At 33.3% G+C, this 16840-nt stretch overlaps 2 protein-coding genes across 5 annotated transcripts in view; one reads left to right on the forward strand and one right to left on the reverse strand.

The window, feature by feature from the left end:
- The window catches only part of Atg16 (Autophagy-related 16), a 369124-nt gene that overhangs the window by 119346 nt on the left and 232938 nt on the right, over positions 1 to 16840 (forward strand). The window lies entirely within an intron of this gene.
- The window catches only part of LOC148310422 (uncharacterized), a 250184-nt gene that overhangs the window by 65588 nt on the left and 167756 nt on the right, over positions 1 to 16840 (reverse strand). For both annotated transcript variants that reach the window (XM_088258437.1, XM_088258438.1), the window contains one exon: positions 6433 to 6803. In XM_088258437.1, coding sequence (XP_088114563.1) covers positions 6433 to 6779 — 347 coding nt within the window. In that variant the 5' untranslated portion in view covers positions 6780 to 6803. The remainder of the gene's footprint in view (positions 1 to 6432; positions 6804 to 16840) is intronic.

Consider the following 16840-nt stretch of genomic DNA (forward strand, 5'->3'; position numbering starts at 1 on the left):
CATCATGCCGTTTCTCAGTAACCTACCCCTGTATGCAGTGAGAATAGAACGCCACACCACTCTGTCTTTGCAAACCATTTTCGCCTCTTCTATATTCATACATACTAATTTATAAGGGATATTTTGTAATTCTTTAAACATACCAATTTTGAATTAAGCTTTTATATTTTCCTTCCCTTGCCGTCACTACAATCTTCATGGGCGTGCTTTTGGTATTTGCAATTATTTGCCAATTATTTTTGGTCGGACGGAAAATGCGGACTGTCGCGAATTAGCCACAGCACTCGTCTTCAATTGCTAAATGCTGTCTCGGGCCAATTTGCCAACTGCAATCCTTCACCTACTCGAGGATCGAAATAATTGGTTTATTACATTTCCGAGAAAAAAACATTGGGGCCTTGTTTGCGGTTCCGTAAAATCACATTTCAGACGTTGTTGTACAAATTCCGTGTATAGTTGCCCGTTTTTTGCAATAATTTTTGTCTGATGAGGTGCAACATGTTAGCTTTTTTTTTCTTTCGGATAAGTCAACTGTTACTGTCTTTTTTTTGGTAATTGATGCAGCATTTCTCACTAATTTACAGCAGCAGAACGTAAAAATAACGTATTAATGGTATTTCAACTTGAGATGAACATCTATCGTTTTTTTATATAGAAAAAGGACAATAACAAGAACACTATTTTTAGTTTTAAAGTAGGCATCATGTTTTTTAAAATTATTTTTAAAATTTAGGATCTTGCATACATCTGAATTAAATGATTTTTGCTAAATAAAAGCTTTCTCAAACTTACCATAGATGACTCCAGTGAAGTTACACGTAAAGCGTCATGAGATTTATTATGTAAGTATGTAGGAGTTCAAAAATTTGAATCGTGCGGTTTTCGATCATGGGTAGAATTGTGATGTTGCACGTGTGTAAAGTGATCACTCAACAAACATATGATATATAATTCACCAGCCTATGACAAGCTCTCTTAATACTAAGTGATTTGTTCACTTTAATAGTTATTCAATTTTACCCTAGACTGCTACCTGAAGCGGAGGGCTGATCGCCTTTCCTTCATGTGTTAACGATTAAGATAACACTGCGTTTTTATAATGCAGTGCCCTATGCACCATCGAGTTCGGATGAGGATTTGAAGAATTGAGCCTACATTAATAACAGATTTCTCAAGGACAATATTTTCTAGTAGTAAAGTGGCCGCATGTTTTATTAGAATTATTAAAGAAAACACTTGTTTTTTACCACTTGAGTTTTATTATAGACTACATGTTTCAGAAGTTAAACTTCCATCATTCAGGTCTGTATAATAACTAAAAAAATATATATATATAAAATTGAAAATAATATAAAATTCAATTTTATATTTTATATTTTAGTTATTATACAGATCTGAATGATGGAAGTTTAACTTCTGAAACATGTAGTCTACATATAATAAAACTCAAGCGGTAAAAAACTAGTGTTTTCTTTAATCATTGTAACATGTCTTACCACAAAGTCAATGCCGAAACAATGAATAAAATGTTTTATTAGATTCAAAACTTAATTACGAATCTATTGATTAAGCTTTCACGAATAATTGTCTTCACTGACATTAGCGCTTTAGTCTGTTATTGTTTTGAAACGTTCTCGTTTTCCGTTGTATCTGTTTCGCGAAAATCGTTTATCATTTCGTTGGTACTCTGAATCAATCAAGTACCGATACGTTACGTTGACTGCAATATAACTGAATTACAGTCCATCCTCCGAGGCGGGATGATGCGTCTCTTTGATGTATCGCTTGTTCTCCCCTTGGAGTGAACGAGCAATTTTCTTTCTCTGCTTGTTTTTCTCTAACGGAATCTACTCCGTATAAATGAGAATCATGACTGTAATCAAATACGCCTTCATGTAACATTCAAAAGTGCATATTCTCCGCAGTACTTCTTAAACGGTCAACAGGAGATTGTTTTATCTTGGTTATTCTGGACTGAGTTAAAAATTAAACATTAATTGAGATTTTGTAGAATCCAACGTTAAGGCTCAGTATTCGATAAATCGCAACATAATTCCCTTCAAACCCAGGTAACATTTGACATTACTGATTTTTTTTCTTCAAAAAAGAAATCTTTTAGAGTAACATACATCGCTCACTCCTTTCAAGAACGTCATAAATCTAAAATCGTCAATTTTCAGTTGTGCATGTTTTCGGAATGCCTAGAAAATGTACTATATCCCAGCAAAAGCGGCATATTTTTAACTTAATATTTACCCGCTACAGGGCAGAAAGTGTTGTTTTTGCATTTTGAAGAAAAGGTATTGTTTAATTTTTTTTAAATAAACTAAATATTTTACAAATGGAGAAAAAAACTTCAGGTTTTACGTAAAAAGATCTGTTGCACTGTAAAAAGTTCAGTAAGTGGCTTGATATTTATTTTTAATACATTGTATTATATTTTTAAACTTTAAAAACGTTCTCCTGAAAAATCAAGTTTTTTGATTTATGACGTTCTTGAAATGAGTGAGCGACATGCCCGCTGATAAAATTAAGAAAGGTGTATTGAGATGGTTCAAATGTGTGGAATGAATTAATAACGGTAAAACGAATATGTGAGTCAAATAAAGCTGGCAATTGAAGCCCAGGAAGACCTAGGAAAACCTGATCAAGTACTTCAAAAACTTAAAAGTGGACTAGTCAGGCATAAAAGTGGAAGAAGCGAAGAAATTTTTCAAAGAGAGTGAAGAGAAGTGCTTTTACGTTCTACAATGTAATTAAAAAATAATCGATATTAAAATGAAAAGGAATCAAATGGCGATGTTATAAATGAAATTAAGAAAGTACCGGCCGAAAAAATAGCTTAATTAATTGCGAAAATAATTAACTACATACTTTTGTGTGATGCGCGATTTATGTACTTTCACTTTCTAATAGATTACTTTTCTATATATAGTAGTTGTAAATTACGAGTATCTGAGATCATAAGTAACCCTTTCTCATCCGAATTAATTAAAAAATTATTATAAAAAATATTTTATTTGTGGTTCTTCATTTTATTTGTAATTTTTCTGCAATTTTGTTTCCCAGTTTTTTTTGTAAAAATTAAAAACATTTCAATATCAGTTATTGTTATATTTATAACTTATATGGACAGTCGTTAAATAACATAACATATAGAGAAAAAAAATACATAATTTAAATTCATATGAATAAAATATCGAATTAATTAATTTCAATATTTAATTGGAAGAGCGACCGGGTTTCATCGTTACAGACATTATCAAACAAGTTAGAGACAAGACAAAATTTCATGCTATGAGCAAAACAAGGAAGGAGTTACGATTCACGATTTTATGTAATTTTTCTATGCTTTTGTATTATAATTTAATTAAAATATACAGTATATTATAAAAATAATAACAAAACTTTAATCAAAAGTGAAAATTTAATAGAATTGGATTTTTATGACTGAATTTAGCTGCTGTATTATTTTTATTATATATTAATTGCTTTTGTTATAAGAAATCTCAAATAAAATACTAAATAATTTCATCGTCTTAATAATTTTATCTAAATAGGGCTGTAAAGATATTGCAACGGTAACAGAAGAACGGAAAATAAAATGTTTATTTCGTTGTTAAAATCATAGTAATTTTACAATGGAATATTATACTATTTTAGTTACATTTTTAGTATACTATTTCGAGAAATAAAAATACTTTGTGTTCTGATCCACTCACATTTTTATTAACCAACTAGTTTCGGCAACAACCTGTTGCCCTCTTCAGGGTTACATTTATTACTACATGTAACCCTGAAGAGGGCAACAGGTTGTTGCCAAAACTAGTTGGTTAATAAAAATGTGAGTGGATCAGAACACAAAGTATTTTTATTTCTCGAAATAATATATCAATATGATCCACAAAGTTAATGCTTTCAATATTCGAAACATTTTTAGTAATTCAAATTTGGCGTTTTTCTTAAAGGCATTGGTGAGAAGAGGGTTTAAAAGGGGGAGAAAAAAAACGCATTTGATTTATATCACAGCTAACTGTAATACTACAGTACGAGATTGTTTTGACACTTCATTATAGGCTATCAATTTCCATTCCTAATCTCTTAGATAGTTTATTGTTGAACAGGTATGCTAATATTCAAGATCGTCCATTCACTATTTGCGAACGAGAGGCTTTTAATAATGGAGAAAATTGGATTTGCGGTAAACAAAGCCCTTTCTTGCAAGCGATCAAATTTATGATACGCTGGTTATTACAAAACAATTTGTGCGCTTTTTGCAATTCTCACATCACATTTGGGATCAAAATTTACGATTATATTTGTAACATCTACAATCCACATGTCTTTTTATCTTATCTACTCTGAAAGCTACCACCACATACTCAGGTCCAGTATAGAAGCTTTTGGTTTCCATTCGGACTCATTCTTTTAAAAAAGTTTTTAATTTACATCTTTTAACGGTATATATTTTGTCCACCTCCGTAGTGTAATGGTTACCACGCTCGGCTACCGTTCTGGAGGTCCCGGGGTCCCGGGTTCGATTCCCAAGGGGGGTAAAATAAATATTAGTGATTTTTTCACTGTAATATTGATTTAATATTACCCTGGACTGGTACCTTAATCGGAGGGCTGATCACCTTTCCTTCATGTGTAAACGATCAAGATAACACTGCGTTTGTATGACGCAGTGCCCTATGCACCATTGGGTGCGGATAAGGGTTTTATTTATATATATAACGGTATATAATCAATTATGTAAAGTTTTTCGCGGTCAAAGATAACAAAAATGATTACTTATGCTTTCAAAGTCCCTATCACTGTCAGTGGGGCATATAAGTTATACATCTTATGTACTGTGTTGATTCCAAAGACCTCGTCAGTCATACTAAAAATCGGGCTACTTTAATCATTTACGCAGCAAAGTTAAAAATATTTTTCTTTTATGTACTGTTTCAAAAATTACGAAACGTACAAGTATAAGTTTTATTTTAAAATAATACGTTACGTGTTGTAGGGGAATTTGCAGGAGTTTTTACCATTTTAAAAAGTTATAAATGTTATCAATACAGTTACATATTTACAAACATAAAAAACTTTAAAATAATGAAAACGCAACAAGAATAAGATATTACATATATCTTTATATCTTTTTACTGCATTCAATATCTAAGAAATTTACAAAAGCCATGATAATTTTAGTTGATGAAAGTATTACATACTATGATTCCATACATTGGATGTTACGTCACGTTTGAATAAACTGATGTTCGAATGGTGAAATAAGGTAGGCATTATCGATTAAATTAAAAAAAGGTGTGTTGAGATGGTTTGGATATGTGGAACGAATGAGTGACGAAAGAACAGTACATCAATTTTGTGAGGATGTAAATGAAGTTCGAAATCAAAGCAGAGGAAGGCTGAGGAAAACTTGCGTGATCAAGAATTTCAAAAACTTGAAAGTGGTCAGGTCAAGAGTCGGAATAATATACGGGTATGTATGAAGAGACCATAGACAGAGTAGTATGGCGTTCTATTCTCTCTGCCTGTCCCTACTGCGAAGCGGCGTGATGATTAGTGAATTATTTAGTCGTTTAAATATTAAATACTCATTTATCGCTCGCTTAAATTTTGATGTTCTTCCGGAATATATGAAATTAGACGGGGATCAGGACCGTCGAGGCGCTGTTTAGAGCTGCCCAAGGCAAGGACAATAATGTACTTTCAATTGAAAGTCGACATTAGGTGGACGTGACATTACACGCTCAAAAGATTCACTATTTTTTGTTAACTCAAATTTTGATATCATAATTTTCAACATTTTGAGTGTGTCCAAATACTTGTTCATAAATCTGGATTATCTCCAATTATAGGAGTCGTTTTTCATATTATTTTTTGACATCTCATCAAAGATGAAGAAGAATATGGATGTCTGGGCATTTACGAAGCTGACGACCGTCATAGGCTGGTTTAAGTGTTTACTTTACACACGTGTAACAATTACCAATTATACCCATTATTGACAACCACCCACTCAAATTCATGGAAGTTCTATGTATAAAAACCAATTTTGAAACATTGTTCTTTAATCACTAAAACTTCACTAGACATATATTAATAATAATAAAACCCTTATCCGCACCCCAATGGTGCATAGGGCACTGCTTCATATAAACGCAGTGTTATCTTGATCGTTTACTCATTGAAGGAAAGGTGATCAGCCCTCCGCTTCATGTACCAATCCAGGGTAATATTGAATAAATTGTACAGTGAAAAAATCACTTATATTTATTTGAACCCCTTGGGAATCGAACCCGGGACCTCCAGAACGGTAGCCGAGCGTGCTGACCATTACACTACGGAGGCGGACATATATTAGTGAGATGAAAATCACTCAATCACTTAATCATCAATTTCAAAGACGAATCAGCTTACCCGGTCACAAGTTCGAATCCTATCATCTCTGGATCACATTCGTCGATCGAGTTGGCTGGGGCAGATGGCGCAGAGATTCCAGAAGGACCGGAAGGCCCAGATATCCCTTGTACTGCGGAAGGCTCCAATAGTCCCCCTTCCCCGAGAAGCCCTTGCGCTCCCGTTATCGGCTGTTTCGGGGGAAGCTCTGGATTCTTGTACGAGGAAGCAACCGTCTCTGTGGTGGACTTTTCTAGCGGAGCTTTACTGGCCACTGGGGCGCTTTCAGATGATCTCTGGGCTGCTGCGTCGACTGCTGGCGCAATGGCTGCGCAGCATAAAGCTAACATCGCTAGCCACGCTTTCATTTTCGTAGATGCGCGGTCTGCCTTCTGAAACAAACGAAATAATATCATGAATACGAGATTCTCTTACTTTTTATTAAGAAAGTTTTTCAATGTCTTTGAACACATTTTATTAACTTTAACTTAAGGAAATCGTTTTGAGTTGTTCCTTATTTTAAATGGTGTAAACATGCGTATTGTTAAAACACTCTCCTTACCATCCATTGTTTGCTTTGTTTAATACCACTACCAATGGATGGTAAGGAGAGTGTTTATTACCATACCACAACGTTATCAATGCTTTTAATATACAAAATATATTATTTATTGATTCGGCATTAGCTTTGTGGAAGATGTTGATTATTTAAAAAAATATATATTATATATGTATTTATATATATATATATATATATATATATATATATATATATATATATATATATATATATATATATATATATATATATATATATATATATATATATATATATATATATATATATATATATATATATATATATATATATATATATATATATATATATATATATATATATATATATATATATATATATATATATATATATATATATATATATATATATATATATATATATATATATATATATATATATATATATATATATATATATATATATATATATATATATATATATATATATATATATATATATATATATATATATATATATATATATATATCTGTAAGTTTTCGAAACTAGTCGTAAATATAAATAAAACTCATTAAGTGGTATATTCAAGTGTTTAATTTTTTTTAATTCAAAATTTACGTATTATTTTTTAAATATTAACATATTAAAGAGCATTATGAAAGAGCAAAACATGATGATTTTTATCGTGGATTGAATTTTCAACTTAAGACAAATAATAGGGAACAGATTTTTATTGTATGTAATACTTTATGACGAAAAAAATGCCATGTGTTGGCAATTTCCGACAAATTTGTTAGTTTTAAAGGTTTAATTTAAATCTCAAAATAGATGAAAATATGTATTTTTATGAAATTATAGAAATCTGGTATTAACAGGGCTTATGACCTTTTATTGGTTAGTTGAAGTGATCACTCGAAGCACTGCATAACATTCTCTTCATTACTCAAATTTAAAAAATGAAATTGTTGCAAAAGTGACAAAACACACTCCCCCAACAACAAGAAAAATTTTCACAGAACATCAAAGTACGTTTAAAATTATAAATCTAGAAGACATCTCAATTTATGCATGTGAGATTCTTTTACGAATAATTTACATACTACAAAATACCTGAAAATATAATTTTCTATTTTATCATATTTATTTACATCAGTTACATTTTTTATAAGTCTCTACGTTAACGCGTGATTTTAGCTCTTATAAACAAAGTACATTGTAATAATATAAAAAAGGGTAAAATAGGAATTATACATGGGAAAATAATAACGATAATTGATTGAATGAAAAATACAAAATAAATTATTGGATCCATATTAATCAAATCATATTTAATTTATTTGATCGACAGTAAATTATATTGTGATTTATTTTGGTTATATAATTTTGATATTATCTGTCTTTAGTATTCACCATTCTAGCGCCCTCAGCTTCTTTTATCTTTACTTTTATTACTAAATTTACTATCGCATAAAAGTCATGCTGTGTATGGTTAATTTACAATTTGTGTCTAGTTTACTGGTGGCTACTTCTGGGTAGCTTCCACAGTAACCTATTAATTTCAGTAAACGAGCAAGTGTGCTCCTTGTAGGCGTAAACAACTCCATCCTTATCGGTTCTCGCCCTTTATGGGCCATTTATTATTATTTATTGAATGATGCTAAAATGTGGAAGTGTGAAATCGTTACATGTTTTACAATATATTCCAATTGTGCGTTTATTAAACTTCGACGCTTTGTGTAACTCATTTTTATGACTGTGCTAAATATTATTCATAACCCCAATACCCTTTACTATATTTTCAAGAACTTCGTTTATCTTCCTTCTATCTTTTCGTTCGTTGTATTAAACAACAATACAAGCTTTCGTACTTAAGATTTTTAATGGGATATTCGCAAACACAAAATTCACTACACCTGAGATCACCGGAGAGTTCACATGTCGCTCACTCCTTTCAACAACGTCATATGTATATAAAAAAAAAACTTTTTTTTTCAGGAGATCGTTTTCAATGTTTAAAAATATAATACAATGTATTGAAAATAAATATAAAGCCACTTATTGAACTTTTCACTATGCAATAGATCTTTTTAGGTAAAACCTGAATGTTTTTTCTCCATTTGAAAAATATTTAGTATATTTAAAAAAATAATTAAACAATACCTTTTCTTCAAAATGCAAAAACAACACTTTCTGCCATGTAGTGGGTAAATATTTAGTTTAAAATATGTCACTTTTGCTGAGGTAAAGTACATTTTCTGGGCATTCTGGGTATTCTGGGCATTCTGGGCTGAAGATGAATAAAAATTTTGTTTAAAAAATGACAGGCGTCGTGGCGAGGTTAGGTAAATGCTTGACTGCGAAACTGGCATTACAAAATTAATTCAAGAAAGATTTATTTTCAATTGGTCTGGGTGTTTGTGACGTATTTTCACATTCACCTTTCCTATCCTTACTTTCCGACCTGCAAACAAGCATCTAAAATTAAAGCTTTGCGGGTAATTCCTTTTTTAAAATAATATAAATAATATATATTATACTTTGCAAAAGTTTGATTCACAAATAATTTACATAAATATATTATTTACTTTTTTTTAGTTTCCCACCCTTACAAAATTGTTTTGTTAAGATACAAACGAATATTTTTTCCTGAAAACTGATTGGAAAATATTCTTTAAATTAAAATAAATATTTCAAAGTATTTTTTTACAACGCAACAGTCAATTATTGTACCCTTTATTTATGAATATTATCCAGACTCCGTAATTGCGGTTTAGTTCCGTAATAAACGACAACCGCCATTATTTCCAGTTCGGGAAACGCCGGAGTGACGACCTTGCGTACTCTATCCAATCAGGCATAGACAAGTACCTTCCTAGAAAAACTGTGCAGTAAAAAATGGTTTACAACGCGATGGTAAACAAAAAACATTCCATGGGCAGACCATTGGTGTTTTGATAGATAGCGAAATCTATTTATTTATTTATTTTTATTTCATCATACACATAATGACAAATTACAATATTCTCACATTGCTAATAAAATTCATTGTAAATTACAGTAATGTGTAATTGAGTTTTCCCGTACCGAGGGCACATTTCACAATATTTTGTTTATAAAATTATATAATTAAAAAAAATAATAAAACCCTTATCCGCACCCCAATGGTGCATAGGGCACTGCGTCATATAAACGCAGTGTTATCTTGATCGTTTACACATGAAGGAAAGGTGATCAGCCTTCCGCTTCAGGTACCAGTCCAGGGTAATATTGAATAAATATTACTGTGAAAAAATCACTTATATTTATTTTACCCCCCTTGGGAATCGAACCCAGAACCTCCAGAACGGTAGCCGAGCGTGCTAACCATTACACTATGGAGGCGGACAATTACATTAATTACATTATTAGCACATTTAAAAAAAATCATTGTATATTACAGAAATGTATAATTGAGTTTTCCCGTACTGTGGACACATTTTACAATATTTATTAATAAAATATATGAAATATTTTTTTTTATAATATGCAATCAAATACGACATGGCTGAATGGTGCAATGTACCTATTTCAGATTTACCCACTTCCATTATCCATTTATAAATAGCTCATTATTGATCTTTAAAGCGTAAAGTTGTTCTAAGTTGTAATTTGTTGAATATTTCAATCCGTTAAAATCCGTATTTTTTACGGAATAACCTGTAAAGCCATATTTTTAAGAGCCTTCTCTGCAGGTATGATAGTAAGATTTGGGAAGGTTAATTTAAAAATTACATCACAAACACCTAGACCGATTAAAAATGTAATCTTGAATTGATTTCGCAATTGGCAGATGTCGAACCTGCGACGCCAGTTTCGCAGTCGAGCGTCTACCTAACTACGCCACGGCGTCTGTCTCAAAACTATAGTGATTTTTTAGCAACAATAATATCGTTTAAAAATAATATAAATAAGATCAAAATACTTCGCTTTCTTCAGCCTGGTTTGTTATCGAAATTCTTCCACCCGGACTTGTTCCTTTTTACTAGTTCTTTAAATTTGCCTTCCTGTATTCTGATTGACTCACCCAGTCGATAACTGTAACGATAACAACCTCGATCGACCTTGCCGACGGTGGAGGAACACTACGGCCAATGCTCCGCGCGAAATGATGATATATATTTTTCTTAATTTGTTTTTTTTTTATTACGAAGTGTTATAGTTATTTTGGCTGTTGCTTGTGATGCGGCACGTCTTCTCTTTATCGTAAAGCTAATTCGTTTCAAAGTGCGATTGAAAAGCGACTCACTTTTATGTAATTTAAATTGATTTTAAGCTGACGTTGTTGCTCTGCATTCAGAATAAAGGGGCATATCATTCGGGGCTCTATTCATGTGTTTAATTCACGAGACGCTAGGTGTCACGAATTTCCCGGTATTATGCAATTTTCCTACATTTTACTTAATTGAAGATAGCATTACATAGAAGATACATTACCGCAGTAACAATAAACGTTAAGAGTGAAGAAATGAATACTCTAATGAGCATATCTGGCAAGAGTCTACAATAAGGAACACCAGGATAAGAGAAATATGCGAGATTGAAAATATCGTTGGGTGAAATGTCGTAAGGCCCATGTGAAATATTCGCGAGGACCTATAAGGATTAACAAAAGACGCCCTAAGAGTGTCAAAAATAATGACTCTATGGAGCATATTTGGCAAGAGTCTATGATATAGAATAGGGAACACCAGGATGAAAGAAATATGCGAATTCGAAAATGTCGTTAGGTGGGGAAGACAACGAAGAAGTCAATGGTATGCGCATGTGAAGAGAATGGAACCATCCAGACTCCCCTACATCGCACTGCACAGCCAACTCCGAGGTAGATACAGACAACTTCAAAGCAGACCACCAAAGAGATGGATGGACAGCTGGAAATCGACATCGCAGGGGGCTAATCCCTCTTAAAAACAGGCACAAAGCATATGAGGAGAATAAAACCATCCAGACTACCCCACATTGCACTGAGCAGACGAGGTAGACAATTCCCAGGCAGATCACCAAAGAGATGGATCGACAACTGGGAATCAGAATTGCAGGAAGCTAATCCTTCTTAAAAACAGGCCACAAGGCATACATCAAGAAAAAGAAAAAGAAAAAGATAGCATGTGTTGAGTCATCTACAGTTATGGAGAGTTATTAAATCGTTGATTGCATACTCCCCTCGCGGATCCAGTGTTGCTCCGTACTGTTATTACGCAACTTCTTACGGCGATCTTGTTAGTCCAGCTAGACGGATTGCCTCATTCTGCCTTTGGAATTTACATGATGGATTTTAGACATTGTTGAAATTCGATTTCCTCCTCCTTCATATTAGGGCTAATGCTAGAATCATTCCACTTGATTCGTTGAATCTCTTCACTTCCGTGTGATTTGATTTCGAAACGTCAATATTACCGGTGAATACAATTACAGTGGGGAAAGAGCAAGGATGCGGAATATGATAGATGATTTATTGGAAACATTCCTGCCAATTTATTTATTTGAAATATAACTCTAGCTGTACCCAGACACGCGTTTCTGTGGCTCAGTTTGGTCAAATGTAAAAGAAAGAAAAAAGAGAACATATATTTCTCGCGTGTTCAATTTCACAATGAAGTAATAAAATATTTTTTAAAGTCTATGAAATAATAATTCAATCAAAAATATTGAAAATGCTAAGTCGTTGCAACTACCAAGAAACACGCTATCCGCTATGAGCAATATATAGTATTAGTTTATCTTTCACTGGTAGGTTTTTATTTGCTATTCTGTACACTATTCATTCTGTTCCCAGCATTCACTTTCTGTATCATTATCAATCTTTCCATCCGTAGAAAAGCTACTTCCCAACATACCTTTCTTAATTTTATCGATAATGCTTATCCAAACCTTGCAATCATTCCTTATATTAAGACAAATCGGTGTAGGTTCCTTTCTTTCTGCTTATCCCTACGGGGACTCAGCGTAATGGCTGGTTAATTAGTTAATTAGTTAGTTACAATACAATAAAACCGGTTACCAATCGAACAACTATATCGCTTTGATGTTCTGGCACCTCATCTGACGCCACTAGTTTAAATCATTTATCAAGTGAATCCCAATAACTGCCAATTAATCATTCATCTGCCCTTTGTCCAGACCCAAATCTCCTTCTCAGTGAAGCCGCCAGTCACTCCAACACCCAAATTGCCTTTTTCCTTTAGCGGGCAAGTGTTTTGATGAGCCGACAGGGCATCTACCGACGAGCCTGGCCCTACGAGATATTGGGCAAACAGTAGTCCCAATTATTGTGAAAACTTTCCGATTACACCATCGTGTGATTGAAGGTTTTTAATGACCCGTGACGGGAACACGAGACGTAAAATTTCACGCCTGCGCTAATGCGTCATTTATATTACGAAGAGCATCTGTTTAGGGCAGGGGTAGCCAAACCTTTGCGCATAACATGATTGAAAATGACCCATAACATCCTTACGTCCACATTCAATGGGCTTTTACAAACTGAACCTATATTATAAAAAAAAAAAACAAAGAAGTCAGCAAAGATGATTCTAGATTGCCCATGTCAATAGAATGCAAAAAAATAGACCGGCCCGAATAGATCTTCAAGAGAACCCAGATGCAAGAAGACCATTAGGAAGACCTCTCAAGTGATCGTGTGACAGCTAGCAGTCCTCGTCATAAGAGACGAATAACGGAACAGATAGATCCTCGAATCTATAAAAAGGAAGTCGAAGAAGAAGAACTTATCTTAATATTTTAAATACTAAGGTGATCTTAGTTCAACCAATATAACCTTCGAAACCAAGAATAGATCTTAGGAGATTTATAAATCATATTCCAAGAAGTCCAGTTTTTGAGTCAGTAGAGAGATCAAATAACTCCTAGTTATAGACGATTAAAAACATCGTGCTTCAGTTCCATGATGCATCTAAACTCGTCTGAAAAAATTGGCTCACGAATGCTTAAGGTTGGCCACCGCTGGTTCAAGTGAACTCTGTACAAGATTTTTTCTCAATTATTTAATTTATTTCGTAACATCCTCTACAGGTTATAAATCAAATCAAATCAGTTTCGGGATTTACAAATGTATTCAAATATTTTCATTTATCATCCGTGTACTCCGCTAGTATGCCGTTTCCTCACCACTTGATCCTTATACAAGAGTGAATCAATCTTCTTCCACAAATTGAATTCAGCTCCTTAGAACATGTACGGGAACGACCTAGAACCTGGAGCACTTCCTTCGAGATCCGAATAAATTTTTGATGCTAGTTGATAACAATGTTGTTGTTCATGATGGGTAATAATTTGACATTATTCCCCCTTTATGCCATTCTACTCTCGTGGGACATGTCCGTTTTCGAAGACCCGGTTGATTAGCGATACCTTTAAAAGGTAAGCGAATAAAGTAAAGGAACATCTATAGATAAATATTAGGACGTACTTCGGCATTCGTGGCATTCTTCGCTTGATAAATGATCTATATATACTTATACAGATATCTACTTATACAGATATACCCAAAGATAAAATGCAAAAATTATGCGTAACAGGGGTTCCCTGTTGAAATATTTGCCCATCACTTTCGTATAAGTACACTGAACTCCCTTTCTACGCGTTTTTTTATACAATTTCGATATAACAAGGTGCTAAAAATAAGAGAAAAAATTGAGCTTTCATCTCTCACATATACTTACTACTCAGTACTGTGGACAGAAAGGTATCTGAAAAGGATCCTAGCACTAATTGATACTGAATTTTTTCAACGATTTTTTTCAAATTGAATTCAGACGCAATAAGCAATAAAAAGTTTCATATTATTTTTTTACATCTCATCAGAGATGAAGAAGAATATGGAAGTCTGGGCATTTACGGGGCTGACGACCGTCAAAGGCTGGTTTAAGTGATCACTTTGCACACGTGTAACATTCAACAATTCTACCCAGCCTATGACGGTCGTCAGCCCCGTAAATGCTTAGACTTCCATATTCTTCTTCATCTTTGATGAGATGTCAAAAAAGTAATATGAAAATAAGTCCTGTAATTAGAGATAATCCAGATTTTGTGAACAAGTATTTGGACACACTCAAAATGTTGTCAAAAGTTTCATGTTTGAATATTCTGAATTATTTTTCATACAGGGAAACCTATCCACTACATTTTTATTTTTATTTTAGCATACTTTTTATACACTGTATCACGTGGAACATATCTATCTTATATATTTTGTAACTAACTAACTAACTAACCATCACGCCGCTTCCCCGCAGGGGTAGGCAGAGAGAATAGAGCGCCACACCACTCTGTCCTTGCAAACATTCTTCGCCTCTTCCACGTTCATGCATCTCCTCATACATACCCGCCGATTGTTACGACTCCTAACCTGACCACTTTCAAGTATTTGGCATACCTGATCGTGCCATGTTTTTCTCGGTCTTCCTCTGCTTCTTTTCCCGCTAACATTCGCCTCATAAATTTGTTTTACCGTTCTTTCCTCACTCATTCGTTCTACATGTCCAAACCATCTCAACACACCTTTCTTAATTTTATCGATAATGCTTATCTCAGCTTTGCATTCCTTCCTTATTTCACTATTCGCACATCTATCATACATCGTTTTGTTACACATTCTTCTGAGAGATCGCATTTCGACTGCATTGGAGAATTCAGTTTACGACCATGTTTAAATCCAGTTTCTTATCTTTTCTGGATTTCAATGAATATGGATATCTTAACATAGATGAAAAAGAATTTAAACGTCAGGGTTTTTACAGGGTAAACGACCTGTCTTAGATTGGTTTACACTTAATACTCTTGTATCATTCACCGTTCTACCTGTGATTAGAACTAGCATATGAAAAAGGTGTCAAGTAAAGAATACATACAACTTTCAGAAATGCAGTTATCTATTTTTTATATTGAAAGTATGAACTTTGTGGATCATATTGATGTATTATTTGGATCAAAACACAAAGTCTTTTTATTTCTCAAAATAATATAATGTAGTTATCAATCATGGGTAGAATGGTAAACATTACACGTGTATAATAAGCTGATCCCTTAAACTAGCCTACGGTAAGTCGTATGCTCTGCAAATATACAGACTTTCATATTCTTCTTCATCTATATTGAGACATCATTGAGATATATCTATATAAATAACTCCTAAGTGGACAAACCCAGATTTGTAAGTAAAGATTTGGACACACTCAAAATTCTGTAAATTTATGTAAATATTTATAATCTTTGGAGGGCTGATCACCTTTCCTTCATGTTAACGATCAAGATAACACTGCATTTATATGATGCAGTGCCCTATGCACCATTGAGGTGCGGATAAGGGTTTGAATTTATTATCTTACTAACTATCCATCGCGTCACAAACAATTTTAAGTCATACAATTTTATAAATAATTTTACAACATTTTGAGTCAGTCCAAATACTTGTTGACAAAATCAGGACTATCTCATTATCCATGACGGTCGTCAGCCCTGTAAATGCGCAGACTTCCATATTTTTCTTCATCTTTGATGAGATGTCAAAAAATAATATTATAAATAACTAACTAAAATTAACTAACCAGCCATCACACCGCTTCTCGCAGGGGTAGGCAGAGAAGATAGAACGCCACACCAATCCGTCTTTGCGAACAAACTTATCTTCTTCCACATTTATGCATTATTAGCTCGTACGTTAATTCTCAATATATCCTCAGATTGTAGAGTGGCGGGCGTATTAAGTATAATAAATAAAATATAATAAACCCCCTATCCGCACCCCAGTGGTGCATAGGGCACTGTGTCGTATAAACGCATTGTTATCTTGATCGTTAACACATGAAAGAAAGGTGATCAGCCGTCCGCTTC

Source organism: Brachycentrus maculatus, unplaced genomic scaffold (assembly GCF_059751285.1).
Source record: "Brachycentrus maculatus isolate JH-2025_06_01 unplaced genomic scaffold, ASM5975128v1 h1tg000096l, whole genome shotgun sequence".
NCBI lineage: Eukaryota > Metazoa > Arthropoda > Insecta > Trichoptera > Brachycentridae > Brachycentrus > Brachycentrus maculatus.